This window comes from Mustela putorius, unplaced genomic scaffold, assembly GCF_011764305.1.
Source record: "Mustela putorius furo isolate JIRA1106 unplaced genomic scaffold, ASM1176430v1.1 tig00000145_pilon_pilon_pilon, whole genome shotgun sequence".
Taxonomy (NCBI): domain Eukaryota; kingdom Metazoa; phylum Chordata; class Mammalia; order Carnivora; family Mustelidae; genus Mustela; species Mustela putorius.
In genome coordinates, this window is record NW_025421294.1 from 21,028,286 (window position 1) to 21,051,734 (window position 23,449).

Consider the following 23,449-nt stretch of genomic DNA (forward strand, 5'->3'; position numbering starts at 1 on the left):
CCTCAGAGAAGCTCTATGTCCTATGTGAATGGAAAAGTTGCCACGTGGTGTGGGGGGCCCTTGTCACCCACCATGTTGCCAAGCAGAGGATTTGGGGCATGTCCACAAGGCTTGGTAATATCTGCAGAAACAGATTTTATTTTTAAGTAAGCCCAACAGCCAGCGTGAGGCTTGAACACCAAAAGCTGCAGAAATGGTTTTTTTAAATGGACAGTCAACCCCCAGGGTTTTTTGCTTGTTTTCTAAGTAAGCTCTTTGCCCAGTGTGCGGCTTGAACTCAGGACCGTGACATCAAGAGACATGTTCTACAGACTGAGCCAGCCATACACCCCAAACCCCAGGTCTTAAATTTAATGACCCTCTAGCTATCTTCATTGAAGCCAGGTCTCTGTGACCCTTTTCTTAACTGGGACCAATGCCTACAACCATAAAACCAGCGTGTCCTTTACTGTCTGATATTAGGCATTCTAGGTGCTATTGCAGTTAAAGCCCAATTTCAACCCCCTAGGTGCCATGCACAAAGCTGTTTTCCTCACATGCTCTTGCCCTATCAAGGGCAAGGCAAAGATTAAGCTGGCCTTCTAGCTTTCCATGTATGTGCTCATCCCACAGGTCTTAGGCTCAAGACAGGCAGTGGCAGCTAGGGATCCGGCCAGGAAAAAAGGGATGACTCTTAGGAGCACCAGACCGGAGGAGGAAAAGGTTGGGGATGAAATGATGAAATGATTCAGAGGCCAAGGGATCCACCTTAGGCCTTGGGAAAATTTCAGGGTATTAAAGGGCACCAAACCCTGCTGGCTTACCATAGGACTCCCCCAAGGCTATCCCTTCAGCCAAAGAAACAACAATTTTTGCTTAGAATTAACAAAGCTCTCAGGAGGGCATAAATCCGTTTTTGTTTCCCAAGTAATTCTCGTCAGCTGCCTTCACTTACAGCCTAGTCCTGTACAACCTTGGGATCAGACTGGCAGCCCAGGGACTCTCTACGCTAAAAGTAGACCCCCAAATGGGCCTGAATGAGTCTGACATGAGACCAATCATGCTTATGTTCCTCTATCTACCTCTTGCCCATCAGGGAGGTCATTACTTCCTTCTCCACTAGGTGTCCTTGCTAGGATCCTTACTGCCTAGTAATCAAAAATCACAGCTCAAGGAAAGCTAACTTTCTGCATGAGCATGTTACACAATCAGTAGAATTAGAAGCCGTCTTAGTGCTTCAGGGGCCCAGGAGGGAGGATGCTCCAACAGAGAAGACATGATAGTAGGTTAGCCAGATTTAATGGAACTAAATGATCATACAGTAACATTTTATATACATTGACAAAAAGAGACCTTGCAACTTTTTTGGGAATTAAAGAAAGCAAGCACTGGTGAGTCCATCCTTGTGGGGAGTCTTTTTGGACTTGGAAATGGAGATTAGTATTTTGGTCTTTTCACTTCAACTCTGCAATGGAAGGAAAAGTGAGTCAGCCTAAGATCAGTTCTCTAAGCAATTCCCACAGTGCCCCAGAAGAAGAATGCTGGTGCTCACCCATCAGCCTCCATCTTCTTCCTCTTTTCAATAATCTACAAAAAAGAACAGTTACACCCAATAGTTACACTGTCAGTCTGATCACGTGAGGCACAAGGCGAACTTCTCTCTACTTCCATGGCTCTCTACCCCCCTCCCTATTCCTTTTATCTGTGGGCCAGTGTCTCCTCCCAGCTGAAGTCCACCCAAGAAGTGATCTCACTTACTGCACTAATCTTCTTCCACTGGCGATCAAGCTCTGCCTTATCATTGGTTTCCTTGAAGCGCCTGGTTTTCCGCCCTTCAGACATCTTGATGCCATACTGGAATGCAGCTCTGAGAAAAATAAAGGACAAACGAGGGAAAGAAGGCACCAAAGGTTGCATGACAGTACAGAGGTGTTCCCAGATGGCCCTATGACTAAAGAACCTGTTTAGGAATGTCTCAGCCAGACCACCCTCAAACCTGGTGAAGGCTAGCCCACTCCATCATCACCCCTCTCCTCACTCCCTGGCCGTATTTAGTACCGACTCACTTAGGCAAAGCCTCCTTGTTGTTCATATACTCGCTGTATTCCTCCTGGGTATCAAAGTCCCAGCGGCCTAAGGGTCCTTTCTTATTGCCCTGTTGGAAGACAGAATGGGGACAGAGAAGGAAGAGATGTCATAGAAAAAGAATTTTAGCCCTTACTAAAGCCAGGTCCTCTCACAATCCTGTTGCATTATTCATAAATCCCACCCTGATAAATAATAATAAATGCTTACTATCTACTTACTATGTACTGGGCATTGTTCTGAACACTAAACACATATTTAATTCTCTCAAACGCTATTAAAAGAGAACCACAGTCCTCTCCATTCTCCTGATGAGTAAACTGGGGCATAAGCAGTAAAATTAATTGGCAAGGTAAAACTAAATAAATGGCAGAACCAGGGTTAAGTAAGTCTCCAAGATGGAAATAAACCAGGCTCAACTACTACAGTAAAGAGAAGGAAAAAGTAGATGAAATTTCTTTACCATTAATGGTGTTATGTGTCAGGGGTTGAGGTTTGTTTTGTTTTGTTTTTTTAAGCAGGCTTCACATCCAGCATGGAACCCAACACAGGGCTTGAACTCAAAACACTGAGATCGAGATCTGAGCTAAAATCAAGAGTCTTTTCGCCTAACTGACTGAGCCACCCAGATGCCCCAAAGTATTATTGGTTTTTTTTTTGTTTTTGTGGTTTTTTTCTTAAGTTTATTTTTAATTTATTTATTTGACAGAAAGAGATGACAAGCAGGCAGAGAGGCAGGCAGAGAGAGAGGAAGGGAAGCAGGCTCCCCGCTGAGCAGAAAGCCCCATGCAGGCCTCCATCCCAGGACCCTGGGATCATGACCTGAGCCAAAGGCAGAGGCTTTAACCCACTGAGCCACCCAGGCACCCAGTATTTTTGTTTTTAAGACTAGCAAAGAACATTTCAATCCTGGCTAGAATAAAATTTGATTATTTTCTAAACACTGAAATTTCTTCTACCCTTTCTATTTATGCACTAAAGGCTTGCTTACGCCTACAATGGAAATCAAAATCTGACACTTTGTCAGAAATAAGAAGAAAAAATCTATTTTTGGGTGCATGGGTGGCTCAGTTCGTTAGGCAACTGCCTTCGGCTCAAATCCTGCAACAGGCTCCCAGCTTGGCAGAGAGTGCTTCTCCCTCTGACCTTCTCCCTTCTCATGCTCTCACTGTCTCTCTCTCAAATAAATAAATAAAATCTTTTGAAAAAAACCTATTTTTGGCCTATCTCGTTTTGTTTTGTACAGTTAAGCTTCCCATGACTCCATAATGCTGCTGCTCTTACTGTTGCAGTTGGAAGGAAGGTGAAGACCCAGAAAATGAGACACCAATCTGTTGGGAGGGGGGAAGAAGGTATGTGCCAAAGAGTAACTGCCTAAGACTCCCCACTCATCCTTCCAATGCCATACCTGATCCATTTTGCTGTAATCCACCTCCTCATCACTATCCACAGCCATGTCATCCATCCTGAAAAGAAGCAAAAGTTAGACAGATGGTGCAGACCCAGACCCCTATGCTTTAGCCAGAAACCTTCCCAATTAAGATGCTATATGCCTAAAAATGACCAACGCCCCAACCCGAGACCTCCCACTCAGTGCCTAAAAGAAATGTTCATCCAAGTAAAAAGTACCCCTTAGTCCCAAGTAATCAGATTTCCACTTCAGCCTCCTCCCCACAACTTGTTCTCCAATCATCCCAGCCTCCCTTAACGGTCTCACGTACGTGGCTGGGTAACACTCGGCATAGCTATTGGACATTCCAAAGAAGTCTCCCAGCTGCTTTTTGTCCTCTGGCTTCTTCAGCATATGCTATGTTAAAGAAAATAATTCTAGGGGCACCTGGGTAGCTCAGTGGGTTAAGCCTCTGCCTTGGGCTCAGGTCATGATCTCAGTGTCCTGGGATCAAGCCCAGCATCGGGCTTTCTGCTCAGCAGAGAACCCTGCTTCCCCGCCCAGCCCTGCCTGCCTCTCTGCCTACTTGTGATCTCTCTCTCTGTGTCAAATAAATAAATAAATAAAATCTTAAAAAAAAAAAAGAAAATAATTCTACCTATAGCAGAAAAGCTTCAAGAAGGAAGGACCAAGGGCTCAACGTCCCAACATGAAAACTTTTAAGGACGTGAGTAGATCCTCTGAGAAGTGGGAAAGTCGAAATAATTGCATCCCTGACAAAATTTACTATAAAAGGCAAGAGGCGGGGTGGGGGCGGGGGTTGTGGGGAAGCAGGGAGGTAGGTGGAATTAGAAAGAACACAGGACAAGTTTTCTAGACTCCAGCAACGTATTGAAATAAAGGATATGATTCAGTGCCTTCCCAACCCGCAGACCCAGCAAACTTTTCATTGATTGACTTGATCAACTCCTTAGCAGATCCGGGTCCTAAGGGAAAAGAGATCTCTGTTCAGATTGTGAAACAAGAAACTTACCTCTGCTCCCTCCCGAAACATACTTTCCAACCTGTTTTCATAAAGTCATTTTCTTAAGCAAAAGAGAAAGCTTTTAGCTAACAAAACTTTATTCAAATTCCAACTAATAACGAGCTACCCCAGGGCACCTGGGGGGCTCAGTTGGTTCATCAGCCAGCTCTTGGTTTCCACTCAGGTCATGATTTCAGGGTTATGGGATTGAGCCCTACATCAGGCTCCTGGCTCTGAGGGACATCTCCTTGATTTTCTCTCCCTCCACCCCTCCCCCAACTTATGTGGGCGCACACACACGTGCTCTTTCTTTCTCTCTACTGGAAATAAATGAATCCTTAAATAACAAGCTACTCTGGTTGAGATGGAGTTATGTACACAGAATACTGCCAGTTCGACCTCCCTCACATCTTCAGAACCCTGCAGGTGGAGGAACTGTATCTAGCAGAGCAAATATGCCCTGCCATTGCCCAGGAAGATTCGGGTAACTCCAGACTCATCTTCTATTTCATGAAGCAAGACATGGATCTTAATGAGAACTCAGATCAGGCAGTCCCGTAATCCCAGCCTTTGCCAACTCTGAACTCTAGGACAGCAGCCTCTCAGCCCAAAAAGGCCAGAGCCAATGCAAGATGTCTCAGATGTCACCCACCTTTGTCAACATCCATGGGCTGGAAAGAAAACAGAAACTGAAGTGAGTATTGCCATGAGGGATTTGTATTAATTCCTCCCCTGCTTGACTGATCGGTGAATCAATTCCCTACCCACTTTTTGCCTCATTTTCAGGATGCTTCCCACCCTGGATTAGTTGAATCCGCTGCTGCTATGGAGCCCTGAGGCACCTATATTAACAAACAAATCTTGTACCTGGAAGAGCAGACACAGACGGGCAGCTCCCCACTTGGTAACCAGGGCCATATCTCACCTCATCATCCACTTTTGGCTTCTCAAAGTAGCTGTGCCTCTTCTTCTCTTCCTCTCTCTCTCGGTCCCGTTCCCTCTCCCGATCTCTTTCTCGCTCCCGCTCTCTGTCACGGTCTCGGTCTCTCTCCCGATCACGCTCCCGTTCCCGATATCTCTCCCGCTCCTTGTCCCGAGGTGTCTTGGTTGTGGATGGCACATAATCCCCAATGTCTTCAAATATACTAGAAAAACAGATCACTAGCTGCCAAAGTCATACACACTTCCATTTTTCCCTGGCCATTTCTCCACAGATTCTCATATCAAGACCTCCCCAAAATGCCAAAGACAAGAAACAGGGAACCCTTTCCTCACACTTAGCAGGTGACAGTGCTAGGATACATACTTCATGTCAGCCTCAGGGGGTTTCTTCTCTTCCATCTTCCCTAAAATATAGAAAGAATAATGAAGAATACATTCCTGAGTTGATTCCCACTCAAGGAATCATGGGTGGGAATTCATGCTCTCCAGCTCTGAATACTCATTAAACATCTGTTTAGAAGGTGGAATAACAAAAGCTCCCCATACTCTCCCTTCTCAAGCCTCAAAGCTGTCCATTGCTTCCTGGGAAGCTCAAGCAGACAGAACCTGTGTGTAACCATCTCCTTGTTAATGCTCCATTGCTCCCATTTTTTTCTGCTTCCCAGGAGCCTCCCAATGTTCTAGACACAAAAGGCTCCAGGAAACCTTGGTTCCACCCTCAGGTGCCCCTCCAGAGTTAAGGTTTCTCTCCCTAACCCTCCAGATTACCTTTATCCTTCTTCTTGAGCTTCTTATTGCGGGTACCCTGCCGCAGGTAGGAAAGGATCTGGGTGAGCTTGCTGATTACAATGTCATTTGTGGTCAGTGTGGTCTGGGCCTAAAAACCCGAAGCAGCAAGGATATTATATCACAGTGCAAGAATCTCCTCATTCATTCACTCATTCATTCACTTAACCAATTCAAGGGTGAGTTATAACCAACTCAGTGAAAAAACAGGGAAAGGAGGTGTCATAGAACGTTCCAGTCACACAGAATGACATATACAAAGACCTGGGTCAAAAGTGAATCTAGGTGCACCTGGATGGCTCAGTAGATTGGGCATCTGACTCTTGATTTCAGCTCAGGTCATGATCTAGAGATCATAAGACCAAGCCTCACACTGGGCTCCGCAATAGGCGTGGAGCCTGCTCCAGACTCTCTCTCCCTCAGCCTTTCCCGCCCCTACTTACACTCTCTCTCCCTCTCTCTCTTAAAAGAAAAAGAGAAAGAAGTGAATCTAGCAAGCTGGGATTCACTGGAGAATAAACTGGAGAATCATGATGAAAAAGTGGTTCAGGACAGAAGTTGCCAGGGTTCGTATGCCACAACAAAGACTTTACTCTTTATCCTAATAATGAGAAATCATTGAAACCTTCTCAAGTGTGGTGAGATAAAAATTCCTATGTTGAAAATATCACACTGGGGCGCCTGGGTGGCTCAGTGGGTTAAGCCGCTGCCTTCGGCTCAGGTCATGATCTCAGAGTCCTGGGATCGAGTCCCGCATCGGGCTCTCTGCTCGGCAGAGAGCCTGCTTCCCTCTCCCTCTCTCTCTCTCTCTGGCTGCCTCTCTGTCTACTTGTGATTTCTCTCTGTCAGATTAATAAATAAAATCTTTAAAAAAAAAAAAAAAAAAGAAAATATCACACTGGCCACATGTGAAAAATCACAATGTAAAAGGGGATAGGAAGACTGTGGGGGTTATGACTAAAGTGTACAGGGGGTTTTTTGGGTGGAGTAGAGGTGGATCAAAATTTTTTTTCCCAAAATTTTTTTATATTGTGTGATGGCTGCATAATTCTATGAATATACTAAAAGCTGCTAAGTTACACATTTTCAAAAGGTGGATTATGTAGCACATGAATTACGACTCAATAAAAAAAAATAAAATACTGAAAAGAAACCAGAGTGAAAGCGAGGAAACAAAACAAGGGCATCTTTTTTTTTTTTTTTTTTAAAGATTTTTATTTATTTATTTGACAGAGAGAGATCACAAGCAGGCAGAGAGGCAGGCAGAGAGAGAGGAGGAAGCAGGCTCCCCACTGAGCAGAGAGCCCGATGTGGGCCTCGATCCCAGGACCCTGAGATCATGACCTGAGCCGAAGGCAGCGGCTTAACCCACTGAGCCACCCAGGCGCCCAAACAAGGGCATCTTTTATTAGTTCCAGTCAGACATGACAGCTTCAACTGGAATTTTACTGATAGAAATAGAGAAAAGTGAATGGATTCAACTAACATTTAGAAAGTTAAAAGTGGACAGGGTTAAATGTGGTGGATGAGATCCAGCGCAGAAGGAAGGCAGACTCCCAGATTTAAGGCCCACCTGACAGGCTCTCAGGACTCAAACCACTTACCTCCATGGTGGGGCAATCAGCTTTGCTGCGGATAAGGGTGGTGGGGATGTCCGTGTCTGCATATTCATCATCCAGGTCTACCACATAGGCCATGCGGCCCGGCAGGAACAGCTCATTCCGTTCATACGCCTTACTCCTGAAGAGCGTGCGGTAAACGTTGCGGCCTACAAAAAGAGAACCAGGAGCAAGCACAGCCACTGAGAAACTTCTACACTAACAGCTGCTATTTAGTAAGTGTTTACTCTGTACCACCACACCAAATACTATTGCCTCAGTCTTCACAAGAGCCCTGTAAGGTACACATCATTATCTCCTTTTAAGTTATCAGAATACCAAAGCTGAAAGGGAAGTGATTTACCTCAAGTCACACAGCTACGAAGTGAGAGAATAAAGATTGGGACCCAGTCTATCTAACTCCAAAGCCTGAGCTCTTATCCACTCTTCTACATTGTATTCTCAGGGGCACTATGGGCTTCGCATTGAATTAGGCCCTGTGAGGAAGAAGGATGAGGTGTAAAGGGATACTGACAATGATGGAAAAACCAGGTTGGCTACATACTCAATAAAACAGACATTTTGCATATAGTATTTTTAATGGCTCCAATAATCCCATGAGGTGAATTAGCCCTATTTTTGCAGAGAGACAAACAGGCACTGAGATGTGAATGAGTTACCTAATATCACATCCCTAGTGTAGTTTCATCACCAGGATTCAAACCCAGGTCTCTGCCTGCAAATTCTGAGCTTTTAATCACCAACCATGCTACCTCTTTTAACAGATAAGCTATAAGCTGCCTTCCTCAATGCATAAGCCACAATCTGCAAGAGCTTCCAACATAAATGAGGAGATATTAATAATAAAGGAAATGACTAAGTCCACATCTAAGTTCTGGTAGAGTATTCTAAGAAAACTAGCTAATGTCGGGGCAAGAAAGAGGAAAGCAGTTTGAAGGGAAGGGAAAGCACATCTTGCTCAGACCATTAAATTGCCTATAACCGACCTAAAATGCACAACCACTACTGTAAAAATTCTGTACTCACCCAAACGTGTCTTAAATTCAATTTTATTCTCAGGATCCTCATCTTTCCTGAAAAGACAAAAAAATATTTTCTTTTTTACCAAATGTGTTCCTACTTTAGGTCCCACTTTCCTAAACCCGCAACTTTCCCTGGCATTTACTTACTTGGTTTCCTTCTGGGGCTTTTCCATAAGTTCTTCCTCTTCTTTCTCTTTGCTGGCAATCTCAGCTCGTACCTAACAAGAAACCAAGTAGGATTTAGACGTTTATTCATTTTACATATGTTTATCTAACACGACTATATACCACATTGTGCCAGGAACTAAGAACTCAATACTGAGCAAGACAATATAGTCCTTGCCTTAACGGAGCTTACAGCAGAAGAGACAAACAAACAAAATGTGAAAACTATGCTATGTGAAATAAAAGAGCTATGCAGAGATACAAGAAGTGGGAAGTGAGGAGTGGGGTTTAACAACCTCACTTGTTATGGTTAAACAACCATACCTGGGTGATCAGGGAAGGTTCCCCCCCCAAAAAAATAAAATTAAGGCTGAGACTTAAAGGATGAGTACCAATTGGTCCTAATCAAGAGCCACTATTACTCTTCCTATATGGACTGGGCTGAGAGCAGCCTCCCCCCTTTCACTTTGAAAGGCCCATACAAGAGGATTCAGCATTCTAGGATTATTCTTTACCCACCCACCATGGCTCACCTTTTGAAGCAGAGCAAAATCCAAACCCTTCACCAAATGGGTGTGTTCCATGTCACCACCCAAGAATTTGGATTCCTGGATCAACTGTCTTCTCTTCTCTGCAGCGGATTTGTCCCTGTATAATGAAAGAAGCCACGTTAAAATAGTTATTTGTGAGTACCAAGTCCTTCTTGAAATAGCTCAGCCTGGGTTCCAAAGTAAGGAAAGTATTAACAAGAATTCACACTGTGATTGTAGGCCACTGGGATGCTGAGGGAATCCTGCCCTGGCAGCCTGGGTACTCACGCTTCAGCAGTGGGGCCCACAGCCCTGTAGTTAGCTGTGGTACTAATCAGCTCAGTTTCCTCATAATCTTTGTTGACCCCATCTCGCCGTTCCTTGGCACGGTCACGGTACTTCTCTGCTAGTTCCCTCTCTCTCTCAATCTCTTGTTGACGAAGCTTGGCATAATAACTGTGACCAGAGAAAAACAAACGTGTAAGGCTCACCAGCTGCTATCCCAAGGTCAGCAGAATTATTCCTACCTGTTTTATCCAACTGTCTGGTGAAAGCTCATATACATCCTCATAGAACTGCTGGCCAACTCCGGATAGTCCTCAAAATCAGAATTATAGCATCTTCCAGCTCACAGATAGACTCTTTCAATGCTACCATGGAACCTTCCATCTGTCATTTCAGAATTCTTTAATGCCACACAACTGTGTATCACTCAGTCTCTAAAGATGAGACTTTTCTGTAGGGCAAGAGGAAGTTATCTAAACTTTTATCACCTTCGAAATTTCAACTGAAAATCATTCCTGGGCCCCTGGGTGGCTCAGTTGGTTCAGCTATCTGCCTTCAGCTCAGGTCATGATCCCAGGGTCCTGGGATCAAGTTCCATATTATGCACCCCGCTTGTGGCGAGTCTGCTATTCCTCTTCCTCTCCCCCAACTCATGCTCACACTCAAAAAAAAAAAAAAAAAAAGAAAGAAAGAAAGAAAAAATCATCCCTTGCTGGTCTTCCCCAGAAGAGATAACAGCAAAACACAAGGTCCAGAAATTTCAGTATCTTATAAATAATCATTATGATGATGGTGATAATGGCAGATAAGATTTACTGGGTGGTTGCAATATGCCAGATACTAGTGCTAAGTGCTTATATGCATTACCACAGTTGGTCCTCATGACAACCTGATAAAAGTTATGAAATCAGGGGCATCTGGGTGGCTCAGTGGGTTGAGCCTCTGCCTTTGGCTCGGGTCAGGATCTCAGGGTCGTGGGATCAAGCCCCACATTGGGCTCTTTGCTTCCCGCCCCCCCACTCTGCCTGCCTCTCTGCCTACTTGTGATCTCTGTCAAATAAATAATAAAATCTTTATTAAAAAAAAAAAGTTATGAAATCACTCTACTCATGGTAATACTGAGGGTTAGACATGTTAGGGAATAACCCCATCATTATCCAGCTAAGAACTGGAGAGATGAGATTAAAATACTGCACACTGACCCCAAAGTCCTAAATTGCCACTCTGCCTATCGTTCTTCTCCACTAAACCAGAGAGCCTCAGATAATAAAGGAAAACCTTAATCTCCAGCCTCATAGTAACTACTGACCTCCACGCCTTTAAAAAAAATACTGTCCACCTTACAGTCCAACACTCCTTCATCCTTCCTTTACCTTTTCTTTTTTCTCCTTCGTGCAGCTGGATCTTCATCCTCATTGTACTCTCTTGGCATCCTAAAAGAGAAAGAAATTCACTGATAGCAAAATATTGCCACAGCCCCAGAAACCCCCAACAACTGGCTTTGAGGACTGAAGAAAGGCCTAGAATATGGAACAAAGCAACAGCTTCAACCACGCAGAGATCCAGACCACTATTTGTAGGTGAGTGTTTCTAAGCTTCAGAAAGCAGCAAAACCACTTGAAGCACTATTAAAATTCTACCTCAGCATCTGAGTTCCTAGAGCTGTAATGGACCCTGAAATCTGTCCATTTAAGCACTAGTGGCATTCTATTAATACAAGTGGTATGTGGAACGTACTCAGATCTTAGCACACTCTAGTCTTCACTGGAGCTTCAATCTCCAGAGAGGGAGAATCAGAATTATAGGCATCAAAAAAGAACTAGCCTTCCAGTTCATACGACATCTAGTTCAGCAGATTCTGTAGGAAGGAGATGGGAGACAGGTTGGAGGACCCCAGAACTTACTCATGGTGACGTGACTTAGAGGGCGGTGCAGAGGTGGGTGCAGCCCTTGGGGTCATGAGAAGTTTCCTGAAGTCTTCATTGGTGAGTTTTGATCTAGAAGGCAAAAATTTTAAAAATTAGTATCCAGTAAGAATCAAAAAAGGAGTATGTTAAAAACCATGGTTAGCTTTACTAGAAATCAAGAAAATACAAATTAAAAAAAAAAAGCCACTTTTAATGCATCAGAGTGTTGACTATTACAAAATCTGATAAATCAAGTATGTGTGAGAATTTGTAAAGTGAATATTCCACTGAGAGGCACATAAGTCAGTACAGCAAATGTGAAAGCAATTTGGCTGTATCAAAATTTAAGTGGGTATATCCTATGACCTACCAACTCCATTCACCCATATTTAGCTTTGTTAATTATTGGAATAGGAGTATAAAAAGGCGTATAAATAAAATTTCAGTTTTTGGGGTTTTTTTAAAGATTTTATTTACTTATTTGACAGAGAGGGAGCACATGCACAGAAGCAGGAAGAGCCAGCAGGTAGAGGGACGGGGAAAAGAGGCTCTCTGCTGAGCAAAGAGCCCAACATGGTGCTTGATCCCAGGACCCTGGGATCATGACCTGAGCCAAAGGCCAATGCCTAACCAACTGAGACAACCCAGGCACCGCACAATTTCAGCTTTGAAAGTAATAAAAACTTGGAAACAGCCTAAATGACCATTAACTAAAAACTAGATCATGACAGTATTTCCCACGTGTGGCAGACAGCAATGATGGTACAAGAGATAATTTTAAGTGACAAAACTTCACTCCTTGGGGCGCCTGGGTGGCTCAGTGGGTTGGAGCCTTTGCCTTCGGCTCAGGTCGTGATCCCAGGGTCCTGGGATCGGGCCCCGCATCCGGCTCTCTGCTCAACAGCCTGCTTCCTCCCCTCTCTCTCTCTCTCTCTCTGCCTACTTGTGATTTCTCTCTGTCAAATAAGTAAAATCTAAAAAAAAAAAAAAAACTTCACTCCCTGACCAAAGTTTAACTGGGTCCATTTGAGCCCTCTTCTGACTTTCTTCCTTGGCCTGCTGTGCCCAGTTTTAGCAAAGAATCCTTCTAAGTGTTCCCAAGGAAGACAATGCTCAAGATTACTATAACAGGAATAAAGACTACTGCAATAGGGGAGAAGGACTGAAACTCAACTCTGAAAACAAACTGGGACAATTGGACGTTTATTAAAAAAAAAATTACTGGGGTGCCTGGGTGGCTCAGTGGGTTAAGCCTCTGCCTTCAGCTCAGGTCATGATCTCAGGGTCCTGGGATCAAGCCCCACATCGGGCTCCCTGCTCAGCAGAGAGCCTGCTTCCCCCCCTCTCTCTACCTGCTGTTCTGCCTACTTGTGATCTCTCTCTCTCTCTGTCAAATAAATAAACAAAATCTTTAAAAAAAAAAATTATTAAGAGAAAACTGGCTAGCCATTAAGGGTAGGGAAAAAGGAGCTTGACTTGATCTATTGGATTACTTAAGGGGACTCTCCATAAAATGGCTTAACAGCATTCTTTGCTTAAACTGAACCTAATAGGACTTGCCAAAAATGGATCCCAGAGAAGCTTGATGAAAGTCTAGTGAAAGCAGGAGTCCTTGGGGTGCCTGGGTGGTTCAGTCAGTTGAGTTTTGGCTCTTGGTTTTGGCTCAGGACAGGATCTCCAGGTCCAGAGATCAAGGTGTAGCATATCAAGCCTGCACCAGGTTCCACACTCACTGGGGAGTCTGCTTCCCCTCTCTCTCTGCTCCTCCCCACTGCTCACACACTCTTACTCTTTCTCGCTCTCTGAGATAAATGTGTTTAAAAAAAGGAGGGGAGAGAGTCTTTGTCACTTACGTGAAAATAATTTTTAAGACCATGAGTGGAGAAATTAAGCAAGTAGCAAAATGATATAATATATAATACAACGTCACTTAATTTTAATACGTCAACTTACAAAATAATAGTATATCTTCCTCAGACCTACATGTATGCATATAAATGGATTTTAAATAGAAAAAGACACATATGAAAAGGAAAAGGAACAGTGGTTACTTCCAAGAAAGGGACTGGAACTGGGGATGTTATCAAAAAGAATATTACTCTTACTTCTACTTCAATTTTCTACAAGGATGAATTCCTGTATCATATAATTAAACATTAACTTTAAAAACTCGCACCCTCCCAGCCAGAACTTCCCCTCTAATATTCTTATGCAGTCGACATTATGCAGCTAAAGTTCAGAGATAAAGGCTCATGAGGTACAATTTTTGTCACTATCCTTGTTGACAAGACATTTATAATTCCTTCACCATTTCCACACCACTCTATTCATCCCCAGCTCATATACTTAGTCCTATACTGAAATACTCACTGGTGGAAGGAGTGAGGATCATCCACATCGTGGCCATCTGGAGCCAAAGGGTTGGAGAAAGGCTCACCTTAAAATAAGTAAATAAATAAATGAACAAACAAAAAACCCTGGCGTTAATTTAATAAATCTATTTCGTGTCAGTTCCTGTGCAAAAGTTGGGACTATATTAATGAACAATACTGATGTTTTCACGTCAAACTGCTCCCATTCTAGTGAAGAAGAAAGTCAAAAGCAGCAACAGTGACCACACAAAGTAGTAGGTACCCAACTGAGAAAATACAAGGAACTCTTGGTGCAAAGGAAGGAGCCCCTAAACCGGCGCTGGAGGATCAACAAATACTTCCGGAAAATAACATCCAAGATGCTGCAATTAAGATAAACTGGCGCGACCCAAGATTAAGTGCAGGCGGTAGGGGCTACTTCACAGACAATACACACCCGTCGTCACTTGGGGCTAGGACAAAGCTGAGACAACAGTCCGGAGCTGCCCGGCTTCATTTGATACTAAAGGGCTTCGCCAGATTTCCACCACCCGCACAGTGCTTAAACTCTGAAGCGAAAACAACACTCCAAGCGTCCCAAGTCCTGTAGGTAATAAAGGGCAAATGACCCGAGCCTTACTGTCTCGCTCTGGCATTTCGTCTGCGGTGTTTCAACGCCAGCAGGAACTGAAGCTCCAAAGACAACACAACCAGGACAAGATTTTTCCCACGATGCACCTCAGGAACAATCCCACAGTGCTTTGCGCTCCGCAGCCCTTCCGCCTCCGCCCACTCGCGGAGAAAATGGAAATAAGCGGCACTCGCCTTCTGCAATGCTTTTAAGACATTGGCTAAACTTTACCCCGCCCCCTGCAAGACATCTAACTATCGCGGGAACTGGCAGGGCCGCGATTAGTCAGAGTGGAAAACTTGGCCGGAAGTCCTAGGGCGGGGAGTTAGGCACTAGGGGAGATGGCGGTTGCAGCAGCGAGTCGCGGGATTGGGGCCAAACTTGGTCTCCGTGAGATTCGCCTCCACTTGTGCCAGCGCTCACCCGGAAGCCAGGGCGTCAGGTGAGGTGCAAGATGGTATGCCGGTAGGCTTCGGGGCGCCCAGGTCATGACCTCTACCTCTCGGATGTTTGGGGAGTCCCGCGCGTAGACAAGCACGTACGGCTTTCTCTCCCCGCCCCCCAACAGGGAATTCATCGAGAAACACTATGTGGAGCTGAAGAAGGCGAACCCCGCTCTGCCCATCCTAATCCGCGAGTGTTCTGATGTGCAGCCCAAACTATGGGCCCGCTACGGTGAGCGGGGAAGCGGGCAGTTTGGGACCCCGATAGGAGAACAAGGGTTGGAAAAGAGAAGGTCATCCAGGGTCACACAGAAACCTGTAGGTATCCTGGAACTCGGACTTCGGCCTTGCTTTTGACGTTGTTTCATATAAACCTACATTCGTGGGGTTGTAGAATGCTGGTGTCTCGAGTAATACCAATATAGATGCGGGCCCTGCCCTGCATAGGGACCAGGAGCTGTTGGTTTCGTAATTCGAAACGGGGTTCATATTGGGAATCGATGCTCATCAATTCCCGTCGAAGTGGGTCCTTACACATGACGTGTGGGTGTGGTCAGTGCCGTTTCAGGTAGTGTGAGAATCTCAGTAATACAAGCATATGCTCTGTTGATGTTAAGGTTAATGTTAAGCTCTGTGTTGAGTACTTCCTTGTCTAAATTTCATTTAATCTTCATTAATTATATGAGGGGGTGGATTCTTCTTTTCTTACTGTAGAGGTTAGAACGGTGAGTCAAAAATTTTACCAAACAGGGGCAGGTGCTGGTTCAGTAAGTAGAGCATAGGACTCTTGATCTCTGGTTCAGGAGTTAAGCCCCATGTTGGGCATAGAGCTTACCAAAAAAAAAAAAATTTTTTTATGAAACATACCTAAGATTACATAGCTAGGATACAATAGCCTTTAACCTTTACACCTGTCCCCCCTTTCTAGGATGAACTTCTACCAGATTTTCATGGCTAGCTCATTAGAATTCATGATGTTGTTACTCAGGTCTGAAATTATTTATCACCTCCTTAATAAGGCATTCCCTAGCAAATCATATAACACTGCCCTTATCCTGTTTATCATATTCTTAAGTTTACTAATCTGGAAATTATGGTCATGTTGCTTGACACATAGTAGGCCTTCCTCTAGGAATGTCGGGGCCGGGAGAAAATAAGTCATACCTAAGGTTAACTGACTCTAACAGTGGATAACTGCAGTATATGTTAAAAATTGTTTGGAGGAAAAAGCCCATAGACTAGGGGAGATGGATGCAAATTACTTTAGTGTTTTATACTAGGACTGGCACAGAATTGGCATCCAGCCAAGGCTAGGCCCAGGCAAAGCACTGTTGTGGCTAATAATAAATACCTTACCACGCCCCTAAAAACTGCCTTGAAACATCTTCCTTCCCATGGTGGCCACCCAGAATCAGCCAAAATTCTAGTTGGATCTGGGCTTCCTAGATGTGTTTGAGACCCCCTGGATAAACTCTAGACATCCCAAATACACCTTGGTCATATCTCTGTACTACTTTTCTCACCCTAACAAGACTGTAAGTTGAAGACAAAGACTTTTATTAATATTTTGGTAATCCCACAGTGTATACTAGATATTTAACCCCTATTCTCTCTCCCCAGCATTTGGCCAAGAGAAGAATGTCTCTTTGAACAACTTCAGTGCTGATCAGGTAACCAGAGCCGTGGAGAATGTGCTAAGTGGCAAAGCCTGAAGCCTCCACTGATTAAGAGCAACAGCCCCACAGGTTGGGCTCTGTTGGACCGAGTACAATGTGAAAAAAGTGTTCTGTTCTGTATAAAGCTTGTGCTGAAAACACCAGCTCTGCATGTTCTTACCCTCATTTTACCCTCTACCCCTTATCACACAACCACTGAGGCAAAACAGTTTACTATAAAAATAAAACTTTATTCTGTCCTGGACACAGGAGCAGAGAATATGAGATGTCATTATGGTTCTAAATCCTCAAAAGGGGATCCAGGGACAAGGAAATTGAGAGGGGTGGGGGAGGTGATGAGTTGAATGAGTGATATCGAGAAGCCAGGTCACCTGTGAAGAGCAGTCTTCTGGAGAGCATGCACACGATCCTGGAGCTGTGCCTCTTCCTGATGTTTTTCTAGGACCTGAAGCCCTGAATGCTGCACAAATGCCTCCACAGCCTGAGGGCAGGGAAAAGGATTCATCACCCGAGTTCCTGTGCCCCAATACTAGATTCCCACAGCCTTACAGGTTAGCCCACCTCTATTTGGAAGAGTGCCTTCCCAACCAGAGGCTGCAAGTTCTGAACTGGAGTCCACATAGGCTTGCCAGGCCCAGAAAAGTGGCTATAGATAGGATGGAAAGGGAAAGGGGCCATGGTGAGACTACAGGCCTCAGAACAGGGGTACCAGGGCCAAAACTCACCTCTGGCCGATAGAAGAACAGCAGATGCAGGAGCTCTAAACTCTGGCCTACTACTTCAGTGTCAGAGGAAGCCAGTGTGCCAATCAAGCAGGGGAGCAAGGGCCCTGGCCACAGATGTTGGCAATAAGCACGACCCTTCTCTGCCACGTTGCACAGAACTGTGAGCACCTACAGAGAGACATGTATACAGAGTCCCCACAAAGGATGAAAACTAAAGACTAATCATGGAGCTAAAATATATGGAGTGCTGATCATGTGGTCAGGCACCATGCCAAGCACACGCATGTTTTGTAATCCTCAGAGCTGCCTCAGGTAGCTCTGGTATTCTCAAATTACACACAGGGAAACTGAAGTTCAAGGTGGTAAGCTGATCTGCTTAAATAGCAAAACAGGTTAGGGAGGGGCACCTAGGAGGCTCAGTGGGTTAAAGCCTCTGTCTTCGGCTCAGGTCATGATCCCAGAGTCCTGTGATAGAGCCCCACGTTGGGCTCTCTGCTCAGCGGGAAGCCTGCTTCCCTTCCTCTGCCTGCCTCTCTGCCTACTTGTGATCTTTGTCTGTCAAGTAAATAAATAAAAATCTAAAAAAAAAAAAAAAACCAAAACAGGTTAGGGATTCACACCTGACTGGTTTGGCCCTGAAGCCGTCCACACCACACTACCTGCCAGTCCTCAGGTAAGGATACTTCTGAGTGCAAAGGCCTGCTCCCAGTGTTTTTACTTTGGCCATAAGATCCAGGACTTAAGTGACCCCAATACCTACCAATACGCTCACCACATTAGAAACTGGCAACAACTGCAAAAGAGGCTTGATCAGATCCATGGAGAGCAAGGAGGTACAGAAGCTAGGACTATTTGCTGGAAGGGAAAATGTCAAGGTAAAGTCCCTCAAACAGGGACCTGAACCTGCCACCCGCCCCCAGTCCTACCCACCTCAGCCCAGGCAATGAGGAAGCATTCCCAGAACCTAAAGGTCTAGGCCGAGGCACATTACAGTACATACCAGTAAGGTTGTTGAGGAGCCAAAGGCACTCAGGAAGCAGGCTGGGCTGTTTCTGGACGAAGAACTGCAGAAGGATATATAAGGCCGCCACCACACGCTCATCTTCAAGCTGATTTGGCCCTCCCATAACCTCCACTGCTGCTTCTGTTAGCAAGTTGCTTAGACACCGAAGTACAGGGCATACCAGCTGCAAAGACAAGTTGGGAGTACAGTGTAAGGGGGAAGGGGTTACCTACATAGTAAGTAGCAAAACCGGAAGAAAGGTAGCCCAGATCTTGACCTGTCCTCTTCACCTACCAACTCCAGTCCTGCATCCTCAGTTCTCTGGACAGCCCCAGCCACGTCCAATAGCAGCAGCCCCAGAGTGGAGAGACCCCCATGGGAGATAAGGAGCGCATTGTTGACCTGGCTAGGCAATAAAAAGCAAGTACTCAATCAATCCCACCTTGAGGATGGCAAATGGCCTAGAGTGATGGGTTTCCTGGGGTCCAAGCAGAGAAGACCACAGGAGGAAGAAAACTCACTGCAATTCCAGAAACCAAAGTTCAAAAACCCGAGGATCTGGAAAGGAGCCCCAGGGCAAGTCTGTGGTACTTTTGCAAATGGTCTGTGTTACCTGCAGATGATGTAGTGCAGGCACCAGGCAAACTCCACAGCAACCCCAGGGTTTAGCTTTGGTCCAGGTTGCAACAATTGTAGGATATGCTGGGGGAGAGTGGAGCCCAAGACGGAACTGCCAACAGGAAAGTTTTGAGTTGGAACCACAGAAGACAAGATGCCAGTCATTCTTCCCAAACCCTAACAGCAGGTGGGAAAGTATCCAAATCCAAACCTCTTCCCAGCCAGATACAGAGCTAAAATGTGCACTGGTTTCAGAAACAAGACTGAATCTGGTGTCCGGGGGCTACATCACCAAGTAGGTCACATACGCTTCCACATCTGGAGATAAAATTTTACTTACGGGATGATCATCTCTGGAGCTTCCTTAGCTTGCAGAAGCTGGGACAAGGCATATCCAAGGGCTTCCAGCACAGTCAGATGGGGAGACTAGAAGTAGACAGGGTAGAGATCTGACTATGGAAGCTGGGTCATAAGATTTCCTATGACTTTCAATCCCTTAGCACAGGGCAGAGGCTGGAGCTGCCTAAACAAAGCAGGGGGCCATGTAGGGACAAGACAGGGGAGGACTGCCCAAGGAGGGAAAAAGCAGATAGATGCTCACCTGGATGCAGGCAGCCAAAGCAGGAACAATGCCCTGTGGCAGGAGCCGCCTTCTCACAGCCTCACTCTCCACAATCAGGTTACCCAGTGTATACAGACAGAGCTCCTGAGAGTGGGACAACAAAAGCACGGGGCATGGCCTGTCTCAGGCTAGGGTGGGGGTGGGAGAGCAGAGGATGACGTTTTCCCTTTGAAGCTCTGGGTAAAAGGGAGTGGAAGGTGATGGGCATATGTATGGCTATGGACATCAGGGGAAACAAATTTTCTTCTTCCCCCTATGTGCCAGCTCAAACCAAACCCAAAAGCACAGTATTTAAATCCAAGTCAAGAACAAGGTAGGAAGGGAGAGGGCTTACTATAAAGTCTGAGCTGTGACCGGAGAGGTAGGTGAGAAGGTAGGAAGTGGCTGGCAGGCAGGCCTCAGCCACCGCAGACTGCTCGGAATGAGAGAGCTCATGAAGGCACCGAGCGGCCTCTAGCTGCAACAGGGCTCGGTTGCTGGTCAGAAGCCCAACCAGGGTCCGCATGCTGCCCTCCAGCCTACATGAGTGAGTACCAGAGCCCTGCTCAGCCTGTACCCCATCCCCTCCACACTCCTGTCCATCCCTCAGAGGCCCAGGCCCCACTCACCACCCATACTGACCAGATGAAGGTTTGCTGTGTCTGAGGGTGCTGCAAGCCTCGACGAAGGCTGACCAGAGCGCTCTCTCTCTGCTTTTCATCTGTCCCCCGCTGTGCTAACTGGAGGAACTGCTGGATCTGGAGTGCAGGGTAGGAAGAAGAGTGATGGAAACAAAGTTGCCAGAAAGCAAGCATGAATCCTACTCTGTCCACCTCACCTGTGAGCACTCTAATGCTGCAGCGTCCCTAGAACTTGTCATTCAGGCTAATATGGCTAATAACCATCAATCTTGCAACAGAGTAGACAAAAGGACTAATCAGAACTGGGTTTAATAATACCAGCCCTGTCACTTACTTTATAAGGAAACTAAACCTCAATTTTTCACCTGAAAAATGGGAATAATGTATTTCCTGCCTTCTTACAGAGTTATTTCAAGGATAACATTTAAATCTTTCAGTCTGGCACAACTTATCCCTCTAGCCATTCTCCCCATGCAACCTATACTCCAACAGCACCCAGCATAACATGACTTGTTTTTTAATGCTTCCAAGCTTTTGCACGATCTATTCCTTCTGCCAGGGATATCATCCCCAGGTCCTCCACTCCTTCCAGATTTCTGTTCCTCTTTCTAGCTTCCTTTCAGACTTAAGGGTTTCTATTGTGCCTCATGTTTCCTTCATGACAGATGGTAACATGCCTGTCTTCTTCACTGGGCTGCTGCAAGTACCACGAAGAAAAGGACTCTCCTCATCTTTGTGCACTTCAGTCCCCAGCACAGTGTCTTGGGATGAAGTAAGCACACAATGAACCAACAAACCAATGGTATAACCTAGACATGAATACTTTTGTAAACAACATATGTAAACCTAGACAATATAAACAAAGGGGATGCCCAATGCCTGAATGAATAAATCAGCTAAAACTAACCATTTCATTCACTTAGTCAATAAATAATTACCATCTACTATATGCCAGATACTATAGGGCATCTGAGTTTTCAATGACAACAAATAAGATAGGGTCTAGGTTCCCAAGGATTTAAAGTCTAGCTGGAGAAACAGTAAACAATTAGTATGATTAATATTCTGCAAACAGGCTGTCAAGACAATACTAAAAAGGACCCATTTAAAAAAAAAAAAAAAAAGGACCCATTTTTAGATGTAGCAAATGTAAAGGCCTTGCGACAAGAAAGATCCTAGCATATTCTTTCAAAAACTGAAAAGGGAGAATGTTGGCTAAGATGAGTAAACTGGCAAGGTTGGAGCTGGGCAACCATTCATCTAGGAAGGAAGGATTTTTAATTTTTATTTTTTTTAAGATCTTCTTTTTACGATTTTATTTATTTCAGAGAGAGCACAAGAAGGGGGAGTAGCAGTGACTGGGAAAAGCAGGCTCCCTGCTGAGCAGGGAACCAAATACAGGACTTGATCCTAGGATCATGACCCCAGTTCAATGCAGACCTCTAACCGACTAGGCCATCCAGATGCCCCAAAGATGTATTTATTTGAGAGACAAAGAGAGAAAGCCCGCACAGAAGAGTGACAGAAGGAGAGGGACAGAGAACCTCAGGCAGACTCCATGCTGAGCACGGAGCCCAAGAGTGGGGCGGGGGTGGGGGGTTAATCTCACCACCAAAAGCTCATGACCTGAGCGGAACTCCAGTCGGAGACACTTAACCCACTAAGCCACCCAGGCGCCCCAAATTCTGGATTTGTGAGAGACACATCTGACTGATGTATGGAGAATGAACTTCAAGGCCGCAAGCACAGATGTAAATGATCTGTTAGAAGGCTACTGTGTGTATACAGAGAAGAAGATGGTAGTAGCTGCGATGTTGACCACCTTGAAGACGCCAGGGCTCTTTAAGAGATGAAAAACGCCAGGACTTGATGTACTGATGTGGTGATGAAGGACACAGTTCTCGAGGATGATTTCCCAGTTTCTGGTTTTGGCCCACTGGATGGATGGAGGTACTGAAGGGGCCGAGCTCAAAAGGAATTTTGGCGCCAGTGGGCGCAGAACTCACCAAGCACCCGGTCCCCTCACCTCAGCTTCCCCGAGGATCATGGCCACACATTCCCCTTCGGCTTCCTCCAAGACGTCGTCTCTCAGCAGCCTCTTACTGACCAGCTGCTGCTCCCTCCGCGCCTTCCGCAATGCTGAGGGCAAAGGAGCCGGCTAAACGTAGGAGGGACATCTAGGACCCCCGTCTGCCACCCGGGGGCCTCATCTATCCCCGATTGCCATACCATCCGCCATACCACAGCACTCCTCCGTAGTGGAGGAGCTACGGTACCCCCGCCGGTATCTTCCCGCCTTCCTTGCCCTCCCGCACCTGCCTCCCGCTCCCGGCGCTGGCACCGTAGCTCCTCCACTACGCAGCCCACCGGCCTGAGGCGGCCCTGCCGTCCTCTCCACATGGTTGAGCTGGAGAAAATTCGCAGGGAGCCCAGAATCAGGAAACCGGCCCCAAACCTAGAAGAAGGCACCCGACTGCGCAGCTGTAGCGCAGGGCGGAAGAGGAGGAGTGAGTGGGCGGAGCACAGTGCAAAATGGTGGCGGGCGGACCAAAGGAGAGGCGGGGCGAAGAGACAGTAGATGGGGTGGGGCAAGGGGCAGGGAGGGGCGGGGCGAGAGCTAGAGGCGGGGTAGGACTTGGGCGGTGAATATCTTAGGCAAGACTCAGCAGCACGCGCTCCGCCTGCGGTTGGTTTTTCTCCCTCCCAGTTCTCTTTCCCAATTCCAGGAAAGAAATTCAACCTTCATTTGGACTGCAGTGCGTCACCTTCCGCTCAACAAATATAACCTCCCCAAACCTAACACACTCTAAAGATTTTTTTTTAAGATTTTATTTATCTATTTGACAGAGATCACGAGTAGGCAGAGAGGCAGTCAGAGAGAGGGGAGGAAGCAGGCTCCCCGCCGAGCAGAGTCCTATGCGGGGCTTGATCCCAGGACCCCGGGACCACGACCCAAACCGAAGGCAGACTCCCTAAACCACTGAGCCACCCAGGCGTCCAACCTAACACACTCTAGACGGACATTC

General features: G+C 45.9%; 3 protein-coding genes across 10 annotated transcripts; 1 reads left to right on the forward strand and 2 right to left on the reverse strand.

The window, feature by feature from the left end:
* Positions 1–1,261: 1,261 nt before the first annotated feature.
* IK (IK cytokine) lies at positions 1,262–14,875 on the reverse strand. The gene is made up of 20 exons (XM_013052410.2): positions 14,726–14,875; positions 14,105–14,171; positions 11,732–11,824; positions 11,201–11,260; positions 9,831–9,998; positions 9,546–9,660; positions 8,995–9,065; positions 8,852–8,898; positions 7,811–7,974; positions 6,189–6,297; positions 5,785–5,824; positions 5,404–5,623; positions 5,131–5,149; positions 4,362–4,440; positions 3,786–3,866; positions 3,473–3,530; positions 2,046–2,134; positions 1,738–1,846; positions 1,532–1,566; positions 1,262–1,444 (listed from the first exon to the last, which is right to left on the reverse strand). The coding sequence occupies exons 1-20, from the start codon at positions 14,739–14,741 to the stop codon at positions 1,417–1,419; spliced, it is 1,668 nt and encodes a 555-aa protein (XP_012907864.1). The 5' UTR covers positions 14,742–14,875; the 3' UTR covers positions 1,262–1,416.
* A 22-nt stretch (positions 14,876–14,897) lies between these two features.
* Positions 14,898–16,978, forward strand: NDUFA2 (NADH:ubiquinone oxidoreductase subunit A2). Of its 2 annotated transcripts, none has more exons than XM_045075405.1 (3): positions 14,898–15,158; positions 15,285–15,477; positions 16,780–16,978. In XM_045075405.1, the coding sequence occupies exons 1-3, from the start codon at positions 15,058–15,060 to the stop codon at positions 16,807–16,809; spliced, it is 324 nt and encodes a 107-aa protein (XP_044931340.1). In that variant the 5' UTR covers positions 14,898–15,057; the 3' UTR covers positions 16,810–16,978. The 2 variants fall into 2 exon arrangements, with proteins under 2 accessions (XP_044931340.1, XP_004744842.1); XM_004744785.3 differs by having other exon boundaries at positions 14,919–15,158; positions 15,285–15,391.
* A 66-nt stretch (positions 16,979–17,044) lies between these two features.
* On the reverse strand, positions 17,045–22,976 carry TMCO6 (transmembrane and coiled-coil domains 6). Of its 7 annotated transcripts, none has more exons than XM_045075400.1 (12): positions 22,739–22,976; positions 22,450–22,562; positions 20,425–20,540; positions 20,138–20,321; positions 19,783–19,887; positions 19,522–19,607; positions 19,177–19,293; positions 18,858–18,969; positions 18,561–18,747; positions 18,321–18,415; positions 17,397–17,728; positions 17,045–17,316 (listed from the first exon to the last, which is right to left on the reverse strand). In XM_045075400.1, exons 1-11 carry the CDS (start codon positions 22,821–22,823, stop codon positions 17,399–17,401), a joined length of 1,530 nt encoding a protein of 509 aa, XP_044931335.1. In that variant the 5' UTR covers positions 22,824–22,976; the 3' UTR covers positions 17,045–17,316; positions 17,397–17,398. The 7 variants fall into 7 exon arrangements, with proteins under 7 accessions (XP_044931335.1, XP_004744846.1, XP_004744847.1 ...); XM_004744789.3 differs by having other exon boundaries at positions 17,561–17,728; positions 22,739–22,970; XM_004744790.3 differs by having other exon boundaries at positions 17,045–17,728; positions 22,791–22,975.
* Positions 22,977–23,449: the final 473 nt, after the last annotated feature.